The 21,213-nt window shown below is 32.9% G+C and overlaps 1 protein-coding gene across 7 annotated transcripts in view; it reads left to right on the top strand.

The window, feature by feature from the left end:
* LOC126736366 (transcriptional regulator ATRX-like) overlaps positions 1-21,213 on the top strand; it is a 292,446-nt gene that overhangs the window by 123,800 nt on the left and 147,433 nt on the right. For all 7 annotated transcript variants that reach the window (XM_050440688.1, XM_050440690.1, XM_050440686.1 and 4 more), the window contains exon 21: positions 10,019-10,197. In XM_050440688.1, the coding sequence (XP_050296645.1) occupies positions 10,019-10,197 (179 nt within the window). The remainder of the gene's footprint in view (positions 1-10,018; positions 10,198-21,213) is intronic.

Raw genomic sequence — 21,213 nt, 5'->3', positions numbered from 1 at the left:
TATTTTAGTAACGTTACACATCTTACATTTTAAAGTAAATGCACTATATAAGCCATTTCGGTTTTCTTTGACGATTTCCATATTAACTATGGAACAACCAAATGGCTCATGTGTTTCGTTGTTTAAAATTTGTCCGAAGAGATGGTTTATATCAAATATTCGCCGACCATCTATTAATTCCACATCATTACTAAAAATATAAATATTATTGCTATTAATTTTAATTGAAAATAAAACGATTCGTGCTTACCATTTTGCCTTTTTTTTCTTTGGTTCTAAGTTAACAACGGATTGCGGACTCTTGAGAGCGCTAATATTTTTAGATGTGTTATTACTGTCCATGCTAAAATAAAATGAAATATGAAAAAGAAAAAGTCTTAACTTAAACTATCCACCCCAAATAACTGCTCACCCTCCCCAAAAAACAACGATTTTCAGCTATGCATGCACCTATATTCAGCTTCGTCACTTCACCCTCAAGCGGGGGTGACATTCACCCCCAAAATATTAAATGGAAAGAAGGATTCAAGTGATATCTTATTTTGAATGTCTTTTGAATTTGAGTACAACTGCCAAGTTTGAGGCAGGATCGAGCGATCGAGCTCTAACCCACGATAGATATCCCTTTTTGCAAATCCAACGTAATAAACTAATAAACCAACCCAACCCAACAACAAAACAATTATAGAATTATTATATATGAAGCAATTTTTTTTGTAACTGATTTCCGCTAAAATAAGCTATTACAAAAATTTAAAAAAAAATATTTTCTTACAAAAACAAAAGGGGGCGAAAAAAAAATTACACTATACTAGCATATGTTTGTAGAATTAATATATGAAGCTATTTTTTCTGTAACTGATTTCCTCTAAAATAAACTATTATAAAAATTTAAAAAAATTAAGTTTTTAAAAAATAAAAGATTTGCGGGTGAAAAAAGTTCTACTATAGTAGGTACTAGTATATTTGTGTAAAATTATTATATGAAGCTATTTTTTTTGTAACTGATTTTTTCTAAACGAAACTTGAACCTAAATAACAAAAAAGTGGTACATACCTATAATTATTATATTAGTAACCTATAGATTCAGAACTTACTAAACTATTATTAGAATATAAATAATTAATAAGTATATGGCTACCTAATTTTTGTTTGTATACCTATTATGCTTTATTTAAAACAAAATAAAAGAATTGTCGCTAAATATAAAAAGTCTTTTTGTGTTTATTATTTGTCGATTATTCGACCTAATCATATCATATACCGACAAATAATAAATAAAAAAGCTTTTTTATACATATATAGTGACAATTGGTAGGTTGGTGGGTATACCAACCAATTATTATTACAAATTTATAAGTACATAGAACATACAACTTTGCACTAACCTTGTGTCTTCTTGATTATTCCTCTCAGAAAATTCTGTTGAGAAATTAATATCTTGCCTAGGAGATACACTTCTAAAGAAAACAAATTTATGTAAAATTAAAGTGGTAACTAATATCATATTTACCTTATATTTATTGTCCTCTTTGTTCGTTTATATTTTTGCTTCGACGACTTTCGTTTTGCGTAATACACATTCCTTTTACCGTCTTTTTGCTTTCCCATTTTTTTACTATAAAGTTAAATATATAACTATAAGCTCAAAGATTATAACATAACTAACATAACAGAACTCACATTTTCCACACGAAACAGTAATACAAATTACTCACCACAAACTCTCAACACTCACAACGTACCAGAGCCAGATAAAAACACAAATCTGAATTATTATAACTCAAATAATTATTATTCAAATCGAAAAAACAACTCGCCGGATTGCGGGAACCGTGTAAATTCCAGCGACGGATTCGTTTAAGGCAATGATGCCACGTACAGCTAACTATAGTAGCGCCTCAGAAATAGGGCGCAAATTGCTTCATTTTTGTTTTTCTCATTTTATCGTCTTCCTAATAAAAATGTAGTGTTTTACTATTGGAATATGTTTTCTAAAAATGGCCTGGCTTGACTGCTAACAAAGTATTTTATTGTTTTTTACATTATTAAAAAAAAAAAACTGATTTAAAAAAAAAAAGAAAAATCAGTTGATACCAGTCTTCCTACAAAAAAATAAAATACTATAGTAAAAACCGCATTAAAATATCTCTTAAAATAAATTAAAAAACCTGGAAAAACGAATACATGGGTGATGAATGCTCTTAACAAGGTCATGTATGTGATACCACGTTTCATCAAGGTAAACAACTTCCCTTTTTGATTAACGATATTCCTTTATTTCACTTAAATATTCCTGCCGCCAGGTTACAATTCGAGGAGATTCCATAATAACCATTCTTTTATCTAGTTTTTTATATTTAAAGCCACAATCTATTAAGACGCTACGTAAAGTATCAAGAGATTTATACTTATAATCAGGATAATCCATATTTAATTTATTTTGAATTGCTTCTAACGTTAGAGCGGTGTTTTTAGAATAAAATTGATAAACAGTTCGCCGTATAACATCTCTGTCAGTATTATCAATTTGCTTCAGTTTGTTATTGTTTTTTTTTCGTTTTACCGAATGATCGATCATAATCCCTACTTTTATTATAGTGTAGACGGTGGTACGAGTCAGTTTAGTGAGCTCACAAATCCTTTTTAGAATGTCATTTTGTGAGGCCTTGCTCATTTCTCTTTTTAAACAATTAAAAATATTTAATATAAGTCTTTGGGCTTGAACATGCAAGTCTTTATTTTTAAATTCGGATTGATCTTGGTTTATATTGGCATCCAAATTTTCCATTTCATAATCAGACACATTAAAAGGTCTCCACAACGCCATCTTGTTAATTTTAGGTATTAACAACACCAACAATAACAAAAACAACAACAAGAACAATAACAACAGCAGCAACAATTTAATAACAAAAAAACGCTAAATGAAAAGAGAAGCAACAAATACATAAACTAGAATTAAACGACACGCGACCAGCACACTTCAAAACACCTGCTATACAGACGAATATGAAATATAAATAAAAAAGTAAAAATCGCCTTTAAGCAAGACACTGGCGTTTACTTCCAGCCCGTTCACAATTCAAAACCTCTCTCGACTCGCCACTTGCCCTCTTCGTCTATTACACGGCATTCGCATGAATGTTAAGGGGGGGGTGGCTAAAAATCCCGGCGTTCGTCGCCTTAGAAATATATGAGGACTAATCACATATATTTCGCTTCTTATTTTAATACCTATTCATATTCATAGTTTATTCAATAGAACTACATATCTACATATAATATCTACATATAATTTTACAATAATTTACAATAATTTTACAAAACTCACAAAAGTATAAATAGATGTACACCTAGATTAGCATCTGTGTGTGTACAAAACAAAAGTAATTAAGAAGATAATATATATAATTCACAATTCACTTAAAGTTATATACTATATACCAAATATACCAATATACTATATACTATATACTATATTATACTATATACTAACTATATTAAAACCAAAGAATAAACCAAAATAATGATTAAATGAACTAATGATTTAAATCGCCCTAGTCAGAATAACAGATCTTAACCACAAATATACTGATAAAGCTGCATATACCCTATATTTAATTTGCAAATAAATAATTATCTACGCAACACCGTAGCAAAAACTTCAAAGTTTTCATGAAGCAACCTATTTATTTCTCTACTAAACATATGTATATTTCGAACTTCTCTAATACTACTTGGAAGAAGGTTAAAAAATTTTGGGCCAAGGTATGTTAAAAACCTTTAAGTAGTCGCTCTTGTCAGAAAAGGCACACTAACAGAATGCACTGCTTGGCTTCTAGTATAGCAACCCAAGTTCTCTATCGGTCGCCGCAAATCAGGATATTTATAGGCAAATATTAGCACTGACTTAGCATACATTTGCTGTATTGTAAAAACGCGCGCTTCTTGGTATAAACGGTTTGAGGAGTATCTGGGATGTTTTTTTAAAATTACTCGTAAAAGGTATTTTTGAGTAATGTTTAAAATATTTATGGTACCTATAGATGCGGAATATTGACTATTCCCCAATTTTGCCACCGTTCGGATTAAGATCGTATGCACTATACCAGATCCAGGAATGTTATTTTTATGATGTCCCTGAGAATAATGCCAAAGAATCTAAAGTTCGTTTAGATTACGACAAAAAGGATGTAACCGAGTCCAAGTTTTTAATTGAGTTTTAATGACAAAAACAAATTGAGACCTTTAAAAGTGGTTTTCATGTACCTTTCTACTATATAATTGGGTTGTGTTTCAATTAATTTTAGAGCGAATGGTTTTCCAAAAAATCTCTCTCTTAGACCAATAAAGTACCAAATCTGCCATTATTTCAGCAGAGTCGTCTCCACATTTTAAAGTCGCTAAATTATCTATGAACTCAGGTCCCTCAACTTGTTGTTCTCTGCTTAAATGAACACGATTATACTCCAAAGGATCCAATATATTTCCTGCCGAATGAATTGAGTGTATTGCCATTTGTTTCATTTGAGAAACACACATTTTTAATGTTTTTTCTTCTTGTTTTATTAATGGACTTAAAGATGATAGATAGATCTGGATTAGGTAAGTTGGTGGACTTCAACACTCTTTCACAGTCTACTAAAGTTTGCTCAGACACTGTTAGTCTATCAGACTGGTCAAAGTTGAAAACCCACTCTCAATAAAAACTCATATGAACTTACAAAAATTTAATAAAAACAGAAATACCCACTAGCTCATTTCTTGTTTCTATGAAATCTCGCATTTACCACGCTGTTACTCTTTCTCGCCGACCTTTGCATAAAGCTAATCCTACCTTTAACCTTGATGCATTTGTTCTTCCCAAAATTTGTGAAGAATTGCCAAGGCGTCGATTTAATATTGAAAATTGGTCACATATTTCTAATATTCGATTGGCTGATGAACGATTTCATTGCCCAGATGCTATGGATATTCTTCTAAGAGCTGATATATTTTCTAAGCTGCTACTAGATGGGCGCATTTGGGGTGAATCATCAGGTCAGCCTGATGCTGTAAATACTGTTTTTGGTTATATCTTAATGGGACCTATTTCAACCACCGGACCTTTATCAGTGACCACGTTATTTTGCCAAATTGATGATCCTATTTCATTGGAATCTCAAGTTAAACAATTTTGGGACCTTGAGCAAATTCTTCAACAACATCATTTATCGTCAGACGAGATTCAGTATGAAAAGATATTTTTAGATTCATACCAACGATCTGACTCTGGTAGATTTATTGTCAACTTGCCTTTTAAAGAGGAAAATCCTACATTTGGTAATATACGTTCATTAGCTCTCCATAGGTTTTATTCTTTAGAGCGCAAACTCATAAAGCATCGTCCAACCTATGAATTATATCGTCAGTTTATTAAGGAATTTCTTGACTTAGACCACATGGAGTCGGTATCTCCTTCGTTATCTAATTGCTTTTATCTTCCACATCATTGTGTAATTAGGCCTGAGAGCTTAACTACAAAATTACGAGTAGTTTTTAATGGATCTGCTCATTTGCCCAACCTACCCTCTTTAAATGAGACCTTGTATTGTGGTCCAAAACTGCAGAACGATTTGGTATTTATTTTTCTTCGTTTTTGTTACCACAAATTTGTTCTTACTGCTGATATTTATAAAATGTATCGGCAAATTGTTGTTGCTCCTGATCATCAGGACTATCAACGCATTCTTTGGCGATTCTCTCCAGATGAACCTGTCCAGGACTTCCGTATCAAAAGACTGGTTTATGGTTTAACTTGTTCCCCCTATATTGCTATTAAAACTTTATTAAAATTGGCCGATGATGAAGAAGCTTATCTAAGAAGACCTATCCATTGGCAGCTGAAGCTATTCGCTCTAGCATGTACGTAGATGATTACGTCGGGGGAACGTCATCGCTTGAATCTGCGCTGTCCCTTAAAACTGAACTTTCGATATTTCTAACCTATTTCCAAGCATCCCATCCGAAGATTGTCTATTATACACCCGAGAACTTCTCTTTTTACAAAGCAAGCTACCTACTCATATCATATTAGAAATTTGTTCTCTTATCGACAGTGTACTGAAGCAAAACTTCTTTCAAGTTAATAATAAATTATATTGTCAAAAGTCTGATGTTGCAATGGGTTCCAACATGTCACCTTTTCTGGCAGAAGTGTTTATGTTTTTTCTTGAGAGAGAAATATCAAATTGCGATTGGTTCCACCGAGGAATTTCAGGCATTTCTAAACTCTATCAATCCTTCTGTTCATTTCACTTTTGAACAGGAACAATCAGACAATCTACTTTTTTTAGACCTTTTACTTAAAAAAAACAAACAACATGAAACTCGAATTAGAAATTTATAGAAAACCAACGGCAACGGATAACGTTAAACTATAAAAAGCTTTCCGCATTTAACTCACTTTTCCATCGTCTTTTTAATGTCGGTCTATCTCAAAAACGCTAATTTTTCAAATTGCTCGGAACAATGATTATCCTGACAAAATAATACATTCTCTTTATTTTTAACATCTTTACAAACATTTAAATAAGCCACATATACAGTGTGGCCCAAATTGGGTGTACATGTATGGGTATCTTGGAAACTATAAGAGATAGAAAATTGGTTAAATAGGGAAAGTTGTAGGGCATTTAGTTACCAATTTAGTGCCGCTTTCAGAAGGATTTTATCTTCTTTCGATTTTAAAATATTTGGAAAAAATAAAAAAGTTGCATTTTTGAAAAGGGGCTGTATTTTTTTTATTTCAACGGATTTTTAATATCTGTAAAAACTTTATTAGGACAACTTTTTAAGGACAACACATACCTGATTTCAGTTTTTGTTTTCGACGTTTCGGTTCTGAGATTCCATCCTCAACTTCTTTTTTTTCTTATGGCGGCCATTTTGTTTTTTTGCTAAATTAAAAAGATATTTTTTTAAAATGATGTATAACACTTTACAAATATTTTTTTGCTGAAATTAGGTATTTCTTGACATTACCTTTTACCTTACAAACGAGTTTGAAAATTCTAATCGTCTTGGGTAGTCTGTATGCCTTAAACCTTGAACAATAGTAGGCTTATATGGACGATATTTATTTTTTTAAGAACTCTTTTAACAGTAGTTCAAATATATATAAATATATATCATATTACTCGAGCCTGAGGCGGATACCGAGGAACTCCACGTTTGTCAGAAGGGGTTAAAGTTGGATCTTCTGGAAAAAAATAAAGCCATCAAATCGCCCGTTTACACTTTCATTAATGATCAAACTAAATTTGAGAGCAACACTTTCTTTAATTCCTTAAAGTAACATTAACATCTGATTTTTCACTTATTGACATATTTAACACACATTTGTTTATTTATTTATTTATTTATTTACACCCTATAACACTACAAGGTCCGATGGTTCTCTCTCACTCGCTCCCAGTACTGAGTAGAAAAATTTGCTAATCCCAGAATGTTCAATTTTGTTATACGGCATTACTAGATGCCGTACAATGTACCATACAAGTATTATTTGTTATTGTTTAGAATTTGTGTTTGTGTTAAGTAACTATGTAAGTATTTTACAATTTTGTCTGCATTTTTGATGTCACCTGTCAGGAAAAAAAGTTCGTAAATGTTTTTGAACTGTTTGTAATATATTTTAGAGTCTGATGATGGCAAGAACACTTGCCGAAACGCATCACTCCTGAAATTTGAAATTAGAAGATTAGCATTTTATTTGTGGAGAAAAGACTTCCACTACTAACTTTTCAATATTAAAGATCAATTTTTATCTAGATGATTTTCTGTGTTAGAAAAATATTCAGTTACCTGACTTAGTCGACGCTCATCATCTAACTCGTTAGAAATATAGTCAACAATAAGCTTTATGAGAAGATATAATTTTCATACTCGTATCCAAAATATTTCTTAAGTCAAAATTAACTTTACAACCCGTTTACTATTAACATCTTCAATATTCTCACAAACCGCCAAAGTTATTAAAGCATGTTTTGCATCAAGGAGACTTTAAATTATACATAATTAATTCCCAACGAGTCAGTTTTAAAATAAGTGTTACCTTTGCTCTACTTTTTTTAACCTGATTTTGTTTTAAAGTGACTGACAAAATGTGACAGTTGAGCTATATTTTAGCGAGTAAGCGCTTCTAAGCGTCTTTAAGACATGTCATTCGGGCGATCAAGTCATGACGTCACCGTATAAGGCGCTTTAAGCGTTTGTTAGCGGTCTCCCGAGACCGCTAATAAACTCGATATGTGAAAGGGAAGCTATACAAACAATCATAAACAATAAATATTGATATCAATTTTTTGATATTCTTTTAGAGTTGAGAAGCATTATATTTTTTAGTATTAGTTTAGTATAGACAGTTAAGACATCCAAACCAAATAAAAATGCAGAAAAGAATAAATTATCAAAAGAGCGAATAGATTTGCAAAAATAGTGAAGAACGTAAAGGTGAGGTTGCACGGATATATTTTTAAATTGATTTTTGATTAGTTTGTGTTTATTTCTGTGGAAAAAAAAATGAGTGAGGTTGTGTTTACGCCAGTAACTTTTTTGTTTATTGTATTTCCTCTTGGACAAATGTCTGTCAACTTTAATAACGTTTTCAGGGCGAAATTAATTTGTATTTTGTTACAATCTAGATCTGATCCTAAAAATGTATAAGGTCAGATTTAGACTCAAAATGTTTTGAAAACTTAGACGAATGGGTGTTTTTATGGTTTAGGTCAGTCTTCAAAACCGATATAAGGTATATCTAATATTTAATAATATTTAGACTCTGACAGCTGTTAGACATGACGTCATTCGAGCGCAACCATATGATAATGTAACGCTTAAGATATCGTAAGGCAACCGAGTAAGGCGCTTACTCGCTAAAATATGGCTTTAATGATTTCTTTAATTATGGTTTTAATTTCTTCTTCTAAGAAGCATTAATTTTGTTTAAGAAGAAAAAAGCTAGCAGCGATTTACAGACTAAAGGACTATCGCCTTATAACGTAAACGTAATTAGAACATAATATTATTTAAAGTTTAACTACATAACACGCCCATAAACAGATATATGTTTGTAGTTGTTGTGGATTAAGTTCCTTGCCTTAACGATGGCACTAGCATTATCAGTGACCAAAGCTTGAAATTTTTGGATCCTATTTCTTCTAAAACTTGTCAGACATATTTTCTGTCGTATATCGATTAATGTCACTAAGGGAAGTTTTAAAAGATAGGAGATGGACTGGTTAACATAAAATTTGCAAGACTATATTGTTTTGTCTTGTACACTTTTAATTTTAAAGTAATTTCATGCTTCGCTTTTGGGTTTTATTTGTAGCAAATTTTGCTTTACTTCGATACATCGCTTCTCAAAAGTCACCAAACGATAAAAGATCCGCTTTTAGTATGCATTTAGAAGAATACGGTCATCTACTCAATACAGAAAATAAGTTTAAAGTTTTACACAACGTTAACAAAAGTAAAAAACTAACTATTGTAGAGAACATAGAAATAGACCCACATACTAATTGTCTCAATGAATTTTAGTTAACACATCCAAAAACGCTGAAATCCTGGGTAACATCTTCAATTCAGCATAAGCAGCTCCAATATTACCCGCGTTATTAGCGTTACGTGTCATAATTGGCGATGGTATTGCTCAGAAACAATATATTTATATTTCAGTTTCTGTGCTTTTGACGGTAAAAAATAGATCTCTTTTACTTGTGTGAACCAAGTAAAAGAGATCTATTTCTATTATTTCTCATTTCTATTTGACCAATCATCGCTCAAGATCGAAACTATAGTTTCAATGTCAATTATTCAAAATTTAGTGTTGGTTCGATTTTTTGCCGAAGATTTAATACAGATCTAATAAATAGTCGCTGAATAAGTGAGAATATGTTTGCTATCCTATTTCCCGATAATTTCCTTACTATTATCTATAAATTACGTTAACCATAAATGTAATTTGTTTAGAAATATTAAAGCAGCCCAACAGAGATTTGGAATTATAAATAAGTGGTATAGGACAGGAGGAGTGCTGGTGTTGGGCTACGAGTGCTTTGGCTTGTGTGTTAATGAGCAAAAGTTGCAAAAACTGAAGAAATATCATCTTATTGAAAAAGACAAGATTTTAGAGGCTCTGGTGGATCCAGGTAAAGTAAAAAATTCATACTTTGATGTTTATGATTGCGTTATTTTAAAATCGAAATGATAAGAGGGTAGAGCATGATATACATATCAGATTTTTAGTTATCAGAAAATTTTTCGATAACTTGGAAAAAAGTAATATTTGCATTGTTTAAGTTACAATAACTTTATTATCTATATTGTTTTTAAAACTAATTCTATATATCATAAAAAGCTTAAATAGTATTTTACATTCAAAACGTTGCTGAGACGTAGCATATAATATTTATAAATAATTTGACTGTAGTTTTGAGCACACTGTTTTTTGCTATATTTGATTTACAGGGTGTCAATTTTTTTTACAATCATCGTTTGTCGTAAAAATCTTTATAGGGTAAAAGGAGGAGAGATGGACTACATTTTTAAAAATTAAACGTGCTTCTTTAATTAAAAAAAATAACAAAATTGGAAAAAATATATCCAGGGTGTCCCGTAATTAATTGGACATAGGTTAATGTAGGATACCTGACAAGAAAATAAACCGTTTGAGCTCAATATCGCTTAGCAAAATGTTGGTTTTCGTTCTACAGGCTGTTAAAACTAATTTTTTACCAAACATTTATTGAAATTGACACATTGACCCATTGTCTAATTCTTTTATTTAAATTTTGCCTGACTCTAAACAATGATTCTTCTTGGGCCCTGATGGTATTGACTCCTTCCACAATCTTTTGCCACAATTCCTGACGGTTATTTATTTTATTTTTATACACAAGTGATTTCAAGTAGCCCCAGAAATAAAAATCTAAGGGATTAAGATCGGGACTACGCGCAGGCCACGGATATTCACTACCTCTACCAATCCATTTATGAGGATCAATTTCGTCCAAGTAATTTCTCACTTGCAGTGAATAATGTGCCGGTGCACCATCGTGCATATACCAACTGTCACGTCTTAAATTTAGGGGCACATCTTCTAGAAGAATGGATAGATCATTCCTCAAGAAATTTAGATAACTTTCTCCATTAAGCTTAGCTGGCAATTCAAACGGTCCCACAATACAATCCCCAAAGATACCACACCAAATATTTATTGAAAACTCATGTTGAAAATGGTGCTCTTGGAAAGCATGAGGATTTTCCATCGAATAGATATGATTGTTACGCCAATTAAAAACACCTCTTCTTGTGAACGTGGCTATTTATCCGTAAATAAAATTTTATTACAAAAAAATGGATCATTCAATTGGCGCTCTCTTAAAAATTGACTGAATTGGAGTCTTGCAGGAAAGTTTTGAGAAAGAAGATTTTGAACTGGAGTGAAATGATACGGATACAGTTTTTTTTGGCGTATAATTTTGGACACCGAAGGTTTCCTTACACCAGTGGCTGCCTCAATACGTCTTGTGCTGGTTTCAGGATTTTCGATAACACGAACCAAAATTTCATCTTCCATATTTGCTCCAATTATCCTTGGTCTTCCCGCATTTACATTTTTTGAACAAAATGAGCCCGTTTCGCCTAATCTATCGTACAATGCTTTAAATGTTTGATGATTTGGCTGCCTTCTATCCGCATACGGATCTAAATAACGCTGCGCTGCTCTTCGACTACGAACATTTTCTTGAGCATATACACATACCATATCCCGCATCTGAGCATTAGAAAAATCATTGTGACGCGGCATTTTTAAGCGAAAATAACACAACAAGAACACAAGCTTTAGCCAAATTAAAGACTTACTTATTAATACTTCACCTTGACACGTCGTAGTTATGATGTATTCATCCTAGGCAAAGCATACTTTGTAAAACTCCGATAATAATTTGTTCATACGCAACCTAATACAAAAATGCGTTTATTTCGAAAATGGTCTACTTTTTGGAGATCAAAGAAGTATACCTTTTTTGACTAGAATGAAATACTGTTTTATTATTTTCACTCGCAAATGTGCGTACAGGTAGGTCAAAAAAGTTATGACCATTTTAATCACTCAATGTGGCGCCATCTAGTGGTAATGGGAAAATAGATATCATATTCGTGTTCCTCATCCCAAATAATAAGAGTACACCAAATTTTAGATTAATCTGTCCAGTGGATTCCAAAATATTTCAATAATTGTTTGCTAAAAAATTAGTTTTAACACCCTGTAGAACGAAAACCAATAACATTTTGCTAAGCGATATTGAGCTCAAACAGTTTATTTTCATGTCAGGTATCCTACATTAACCTATGTCCAATTAATTACGGGACACCCTGTATAACATAACATAACATAACATTGGTATTTCTTTTGGTATAATTAGGAGTTAAAAATATTAATTCTAGGCACTAAAAAATATACATAATGACAGGTGTGCCATTTGTCCATCTATCCTGCTCTGTGGAGATGAGATGGACCACTAGGGGTAGGATAGACGGACCATGCTATACTTTCTTTTTTTTGGTGGCTACAGTCTTTCCACACTTATTGCAAAGGTTAACGAATAAAAAAATATAAACTAATCCTTTATATTATACATAGCTGTATTTTATATACATTAATTTACCTAAGTTTAATGTACTTTAATGTGCATCGCCATGTTTTAAGGCATTGGGACGATCGAACGTTTTTTGCCAAATTATGTGGCCGTTTGGCCCTTTTTCTTAAAGATTCGCATTGGGCTGGGCGGCCTATAGGAGCTCTTTTGCATCCCCTTACTACTCCTGGTTTTCGTCGAGCAACAGCAGTTGGTTGCACATTAATAGCTGTTCTCCTTTTAACTTTAAGTGGGCTGCAGCTTCCAGCTCTATTTAAGTTCATAAATCAATAACCTCAGTCGTGACATAAATTTGGTTGAACTTTGGGCAGTGGTACCAAATTTTACATGATATTTCTTCATTAAAATAATAAGTGAGGTAAACTGATCCTCACTAATGTTCTCCTCTTGCTCAAGGTCAGTTAATGTTTGGTGATTATTAACATTATTTTCCGATATTAAACCATTATTTAAGTTTACATCAGTAGCCAAATTTTTGTCAGCTTCACCCACTCGTTCAGTCATGTTTTGATTTGTAGATGTAAATGGCATATAAAAATCCTTTGAACATTCTCTCCTAAAAAAGCTTATAAAGCTAGCTGAGCCATTAAAAAACTTGATTCGACACTAAAACTTGCAGTATTTAAAGATGCTTTTTGAAAAGAATGCAGAACTCCAGCCTGGTGTTCACAAAAAGAGCCTAGCCGTCCAACTTCACAGCTGCAAACTCCGTTTGAAATATCAACGTCATACTTTTTATCCGAATTTTCACTCGGGACAGAAAATAGGGTACTAGATAACTGGGAAATGGCCTGTTTCTGCAAGTTTTTGCCATTCTGGCAATGAAGCAGAATTTAAAATTGCCAAGTTAAATTCCTCGTTAGCTCTATCTTCTGTAGACGCTACTAAAATATTATGAAAGTTTTGATAAAACTCTTTTCGATGATTTGCTGGAATACCATGTTTTTTCTCTTACAGCCAGCGCCATACCGCTTGTAACATATAGAACCGACAAAGCAAAGTTTTGGAATTGGGCCACACAGATTTTAAGGCCTATCTTTCAGAATTGGAGTCATCAGTCATAAAAATTTTCGGAAAACCTTGCCCGCAAAATGAATTTGGCACCGAGTTTTTTAGCAGTTCAAATCCTGCTTGATAATCACTTGCTGTCCTGAGGTTATAATTATTGCTAAAGGAACTGCACCAATTTAAGAAGGTGTCAGTAAAAACGTTAAGCAATGATTTAGTGAATCGCATGATGATGTACTGTCAACAAATACTATATCTTTGGCGAATGGCAAATTATGTGCTCTTTGCATAATTTTAGCTACTACTATGAGAGCAAATGGGTTTTTTAAATAATTTATAATTATCCCCTTTGATTGAAACTCTTCTTTTTCAACAATTTTCTAAAAAAAAAACACTATGCAGTTTTTGAAAACTAAATAAGTACTTATTTTTAGAAGAACTTTTTTTTTGAGGAAATTAAATTTTGTATTAATTTTATTATTATACCTACTCGTAAGTTGTAATAAAACTAAATAATATCAAGGGTCTAACTCAGTCAGAGGGGCGTATCCGCCAAAAAATAAATTTTACAGGAGAGATGAAAAACGTTTAATTAATTTATCGTAAATGTTTAATTATTCAAAAAAAGGTAAAAATGTACCCTTAAGGGGTATTATATACCCCTAAAAGGCATATTTCAAACTTTTATGATAAATTAATTAAATGTTTTTCATTTCTCCTGTAAAATTTACTTTTTGGCGCATACGCCCCTATGACGTTAGACCCTCGTTATGTAGGATGTAGGTATTTAAGCCAGTTCTCAATCAGAAAGCAAGATTTAGTTTTGTTTTAAGAGTTTATTTTTAAAATAAACTCTTCAACAATTTAGACTTTATGTTTTGAATAATATTAGTTTGATTTGTTTATTGTTTTACCGATTAAATTTAAATTTATAAATAAATTAACGTACTGTCGATTTATAGGTAATTTTTCAACTGTCAAAACTATACTAGATAAAAAATCACATATGTATGTACATTAAAATATAAAAGGTTAAAACAATAATAGCTATTTATATAACTAGTATTTATTGAACGAATGATATAAAATGATGAGTTAATGAAGCTTGTTTATGTATGCGTTATATACATATGTACATTATTTTACGTACGATTCTTTTTTACGATTCTTTTTTTGAATGGATTTTATATTATGTAGTTTATACTTTAACGTGGTACTCCGTGAAAAGGTGCGATATTTGTGCGGGTAACTCTTTTGAATCCTGTGTGGTGACAGTAAAATACACAACTAAAAACAAAACAAATAAACAAATAAGAACATATACTTATTTTTTTTTATAAATATATTTCTAAACAAAAATGACAGATAGGCGAACTATAGTGTAGGTATATCTAGTATCTTTGGTAAAATGTATAAAACTACTTACCTACTTACGAAACAGTGCGTATTATTTTTTTGCGATTTTATAATCCAACTAGTTGAGGTTAACTTTTCAAACTCTTTAATCCAACTTTTTATGTCGTTCTCGTATAGCAAGTTTGCACAAAAAGTATTTTCGCTTACATTTGAATACTCAAATATTAAAGGTAGTTTTGGTCATCATGAATAAATATCAATCTTAAATAAAAATGTCTTTGCATAAATGTTACCAAAACAAAAAACAATGAGCGGGAAATCGGCACAACACGCAACGCAACCAACGAACGCACTTCTAGCGGACAAGTGCATCCTCAAGCCTCGACAATCTCGACATTCTGACCCCTTATGTAGCGCATACAATAACATTATGCCACTCAAAGTAGCCACATCGATTTTGATTGGCCAAAATTTGGGGCTTTGGCTAGATTGTGTGGCAGAATGTTTTAATGCGAACGGGACAGGTTAGTCTTGCCTTGTTGCCAAACCTTGCCGGATATTTTGAGTGGACCGTCTACCCTCCTGGTCCATCTCCCATCCTTTTACCCTATTAGTCTTGCTATGGTTTTTTCTTTTTAGCAGTGATATTAATAGAAGAAAAGGGCTTATTTAGAACTAATTAAATTAAATTTATTAAAACGTGCTCTAATCAGTTTTTATGAAGCAAGTGAAAATACAACTTTTAGACCCCTTTTACTTTTTTGGTATCCTGTTTCGTTTTTGAGAAAAAAGTAATTTTATTGCCGGTTTATGGACAATAGATAAAATAAAATGTTCACTAATTAATGGAAATTATGACCCAGAGTTTTTAATATAATAATAGGACTATTATTATACAGGGTGATTCATTAAGAATGGGCAATCTCTGAACTGGAGATACTACACACCAAAATATGGCGATTGAGCGTAATCTGTCTTATACAAATGTTGCAGGTTTACGAGAAACAGGGTATTTAAAGTTGGAATTTTAATTGGAAATGTCTCTTCTTGAAAATTGGCGATATGTGTTTTGACATGAAAATTACGAATTTTGTGGTGAATTTAGCACTATTTATACAGGGCGTTAGTTACACCCTATTACTTAGGTAAATTACAACATATCTTTTTCACCTAATTAGCTATGGCTAAAACGACTATAAAATCTAAAAGGCAGTTAAATTTTGAATAAAAAAGGTACTATCAGTTTTTAAGTTATTTGCATTTTAAACATTCAGCGTAAAAAATCCTAAGCCACCGTTATTACATTGGCTTAATAGGAATTTATTGTTTTAAATTACTACTTTGCTGGCTAACAACGGTAAAGACAACAAATAACAATCAGTAACAATATTAAAGGAAAACGCTCAAAATGCCCGCCTTCCACTTCAAAACACTTTGTAAAGCGTCTCCTTAAAGATCTTTGAATAATTAATAACATTTGTCGATTATTTTTGATAATATTAGCAGCTTCTTGAGTTTTCTGTCGTATTTCTTCGATGGAATTAATTGTATCTTTGTAAACAATGTCCTTCATGTGTGACCGACTATATTGAGAAGTCTAGAGGGTTTAAGTCTGGACTTAGGTGGCCAAATAAATTCACTGCCACACCCAATCCACCGGTGAGGAGAATGTTCATTCAGGTATCGCCGTACTGACAGAGAAAAATGTAGCGGCGCCCCGTCTTGCATAAACCACATGTTCCGCCTTATGGGTATGGCTAGTGGTACATCTTCTACTAGTGGGTTTAACTGTTGTTCAATGAAGTTTAAATAGAGGGGCCCGTTCAGATTAGGGGGAAGTTCAAAAGGACGAATAAAAAAACCAGATATCACACCACACCAAATATTTATCTTGAATTCATGCTGAAAATGTCGTTCCTTTACAGCATGTGGATTTTCGGAGTCATACAAATGATTGTTTTTCCAATTAAAAACACCTCGTCTAGTAAACGTCGCCTCATCGGTGAAAAGGTCATAGTAAGAAATTTCTAGTTTCGGTGGCTTCTATACGCTGAATGTTTAAAATGCAAATAACTTAAAAACTGATAGAGTTAAATGAAATAAACAAGAGCACCTTTTTTATTTAAAATTGATGCCTTTTAGATTTTCTAGTTGTTTTAGCCATAACAGTTTCCTTGGATTACTGAAAATATTAGGCTGTTAATGAAATTTCGCGATAAAGCTAGACGAGCCTACAATAAGAACAGAACTCAACCAGAACTGGCTAGTCTTAACGATCTTAGACCTATCAGCATACTACCGACTATGTCAAAAGTTATTGAAAAATTTATCTCCGAACAAATTAGTCACTTCTCAGAAAAATTTAAAATAATTCCAAGCTGTCAGTCGGGCTTTAGAAAGCAGTTTAGTACGTCATCGTGATTGGTCAAAGTCCTTAACGACATTAAACATAAATTTGACACCTTGGATCACAAAATGATGCTTGCGAAACTGCAGTACTATAATTTTTTCAATCCCGTAATAAACTTTTTTTCTTTTTTAAATTTCTTGCTTAATAGAGCGTGTTGCGTGTCAATTGAAACCGAATCCGGTGTAAACAAATCAAAGTACAAACCAATAACAAAAGGCGTCCCCCAAGGATCAATTCTATCTCCACTTTTATTTTCTATTTATGTAGCAGATACGCATAGCTGCCTTTTTTATAGCACACTACATCAATATGCAGACGATTCGCAACTTTATATGTCAATTAACCGTGAAGATCTGACAGACTGTAATCTTAAAATAAATCAAGATTTAACGAGAATATTTATATATGCCAATGATCATAATCTTAACATCAATGCTACGAAATCCCAGGCAATTCTTATAAGCCAAAGTAAACAAGCAAGGGAGTACCTGAAGAATAATATGTCAATTATCTTAAATAACGAGCCCATCCATTCCTTTTAAATCGGAAGTAAAAAACTTGGGCATAATTATTGACGAAACAACAAAATTTGAAACACACATCAACAATAAATTAAAAGCAGATTACTATCACCTAAAAAACTGTTTACCCTCAAAAATTAAATACTTCCTTTGTGAAACTCTAATTTTATCATTATTTGATTATGGAGATGTGGTATACTCCGACTCTATAACAAGTTTATATAAAAAAAAAATCAGAAATTACAAAACACATGCATGAGATTTTCTTTCAACATCCCCAATAGAGATCATACAAGGTGTCCAAAAAGGGTATCAGCAATGTGATGTTTGCATAAACCAAATACACCATATTTCTATGATCATTTATTTATGGCAAATTAATGTACAGTCAATGGAAATTTATGAACCAAAAACAATGTTGTCTAAATCGTGTCCGTTGCGCTGTATGCACTCTTCAAATCGAAAACGAAGATTATTGATAACCCGTCCACACATTTCCCTTGATATTAATCTTATTTGCTCCTGGATACTTTGCTTTAATTGATTTATATCAGCTGGATTATTCACGTAGACCTTACTTTTGAGGTAACCCCATAAGAAATAATCAAGTGGCGATAGGTCCGGGCTCCTAGGAGACCAGTTAATATGGCCTTTTCTTGAAATGACTTTATTGGGGAATAATTGTTGAACAGGTTCAATTGCCCGATTTGACGTATGGCATGTCGCACCATCCTGCTGAAACCAGGTTTCTAAGTTAAAACCTTGAAACTGTCGGAGAGATAGTGCAAGAAAATCTTGTAACATTGCACAATACCACTCGGTATTAACGGTAAGGGTCCATTTTGATCTTCAAAAAAATACGGCCCAATTATGCCATCAGCAGACATAGCAGCCCATACGACCACTTTGGGGCTATGCAGTGGACGTTCGTGTTTTCTGCGAGGATTAACGTCAGGCCAGTACCTGCAATTTTGCTTATTTACGTGGCCATTTACATGAAAATTAGCCTCATCACTGAATAAAATGTTATTGAAATTGACGAATCGTTCCATCATTTCATTGACAAATTCTAACCGTGTATGTAATCCCTCGGTTTTAATTCCTGCACTAACTGTATCTTATATGCATGCAGAAGCAAGTCCATGGTCAAAATGTTATGTAAAGATGATCTTTTGAGAGTAGTCGTCTGACTTCGCTTCCGTACAGATAAGGTTGGATACAGATAAGGCTTCAAACATTCTGATCCATTTTCTAATAACATCAGGGCTAGGTGATAATTGAATATCATGTAATTGGTAATGAGCGCGATATAGACGGCGTGCTGTCACGATTGAATTATTGTTTTGGTAAAATGCACGTACACAAAAAGCGCGTTGCTCTCCGGTAAACGGCTCCATTGCAACTGAAATTCCTTGAACCCGTTTACATTTTGACTCCCACCGTAAGTGGCGGCATTGCCACGTCTGAGATTAAATGCACAAATAAAGCGCTGATACCCTATTTGGACACCTTGTATAACTCCACATCTATATAATAACGAAATTTTAACCATGGAAAATAGAAGAAAGCTTCATATGTACTGCTTTGTCTATAGAATTATCAAGACTGGGAAACCGGAGTATCTGCATGACTGTTTAATGCCACTACCACACACTGCTCATGAAACTAGAAACATTAATTTATATAGAGTTCCTCTTTACCGGACGACAAACTTTCAAAAATCATTACATACAGGGCGTGTAAGATTTGGAATGACCTTTCAAATACAATTAAATACTTGATTCGACGTGTCAGGTGTTTTTGTTTTCTATTTCTCGCGAAATTATTTATTTGTTATTGAAAATGGATCCCTCCATGTACTCTCTACTAGGGGTCAAGGGTAAGTTTTATTTTATGTATGTGTAAATAAACATTTTCCGCATTGATTACTAATTGAATCTTTATAAATAATGTTCAAAGAAAATAGTAAAGGTCATCGAACCCCTGATTTTGAAACCGCGTGTAAAATACGTTACTACATACATATGTTGTGTCCCTTATAAGGGACGCCAAGCGCTATGTCTCCTTTATTGCAGATTGACCTTAGCTCAACTAATGGACTGTTTAGAGGAGGATGACGACTTGCCGGAATCTAACATCTATATTTTACCTCCAAATGATGGAAATAAGACCGAAGTTGATAGCGACGAATCTGACGACGAGCATGCAGCGAATATAAATCACCTACCTCGCGGAATCCTATCTCAGGAATGTCAAATAGTTTACGTAAATGACTCTAACGATTCTGACCCTGAAAATTTACTGCCTTTATCTGTCCTTCAGAAAAACCTAAAAGGCAATAACAATACAAAGCAACAAACAGAGTACGCGTACCAAAAAACAAAGATGGCGGGAGCCTGATCCTGGCCGAGTAAATAATAGTGACCTTGTGATTGTCTGTAGCCCTAGTGAACCCTCACCGGATGCAAAAAGTCCAACTACCCCGGTTGATTTTTTCGAATTGTTTTTCAATAAAGAACTTTTGACGTTGATTATTACGGAAAGTAATAGGTATGCACGGCAGAAAAATGTAGAACTAAATTTTACTCTGGACGAACTGCATGTGGTACTAGGAGCGTTTTTTTTATGGGGATATGGAAAATATCCAAACAGAAGACTCTATTGGTCGAGTGAAGAAGATATCCCAAAAATATTACAAAACAGCATGCGTCGAAATCGGTTTGAGACTCAACTAAAGTATATTCACTTTAATGACAATTCAAAATTACCCCAAGACGACAGGCTTTATAAATTGAGACCCTTGAGAGATTATCTAAACCTGAATTTTAGAACACACAATAGCTTTGATGAGCATTTATCCATTGACGAGAGCATTGTGCCACATTATGGAAAACATTATGCCAAGCAATACATTCGGGGTAAGCCCATAAGATTTGGCTACAAAAATTGGGCTATTTGTTCGAGTAGCGGATACATGTATGGTTTTGAGATTTATACCGGAAAAAAGCAAAACAAAGAAAAAAAAAGAAATTTGGTTTGGGTGGAGATGTATTACTTTAATATGGAGATGTAATCTTTAATAGAGCAAGTCGAATTACCTTCAGGTAAGGGTTATAAAATTTTTATGGATAATTACTTTACAGGCCTTCCTCTCTTTGACTATTTATCGAAAAACAATTATTGTGCCACAGGCACAATAAGAGATAA

This window comes from Anthonomus grandis, chromosome 5, assembly GCF_022605725.1.
Source record: "Anthonomus grandis grandis chromosome 5, icAntGran1.3, whole genome shotgun sequence".
Taxonomy (NCBI): domain Eukaryota; kingdom Metazoa; phylum Arthropoda; class Insecta; order Coleoptera; family Curculionidae; genus Anthonomus; species Anthonomus grandis.
This window is presented reverse-complemented; position numbering and strand designations above follow the sequence as displayed.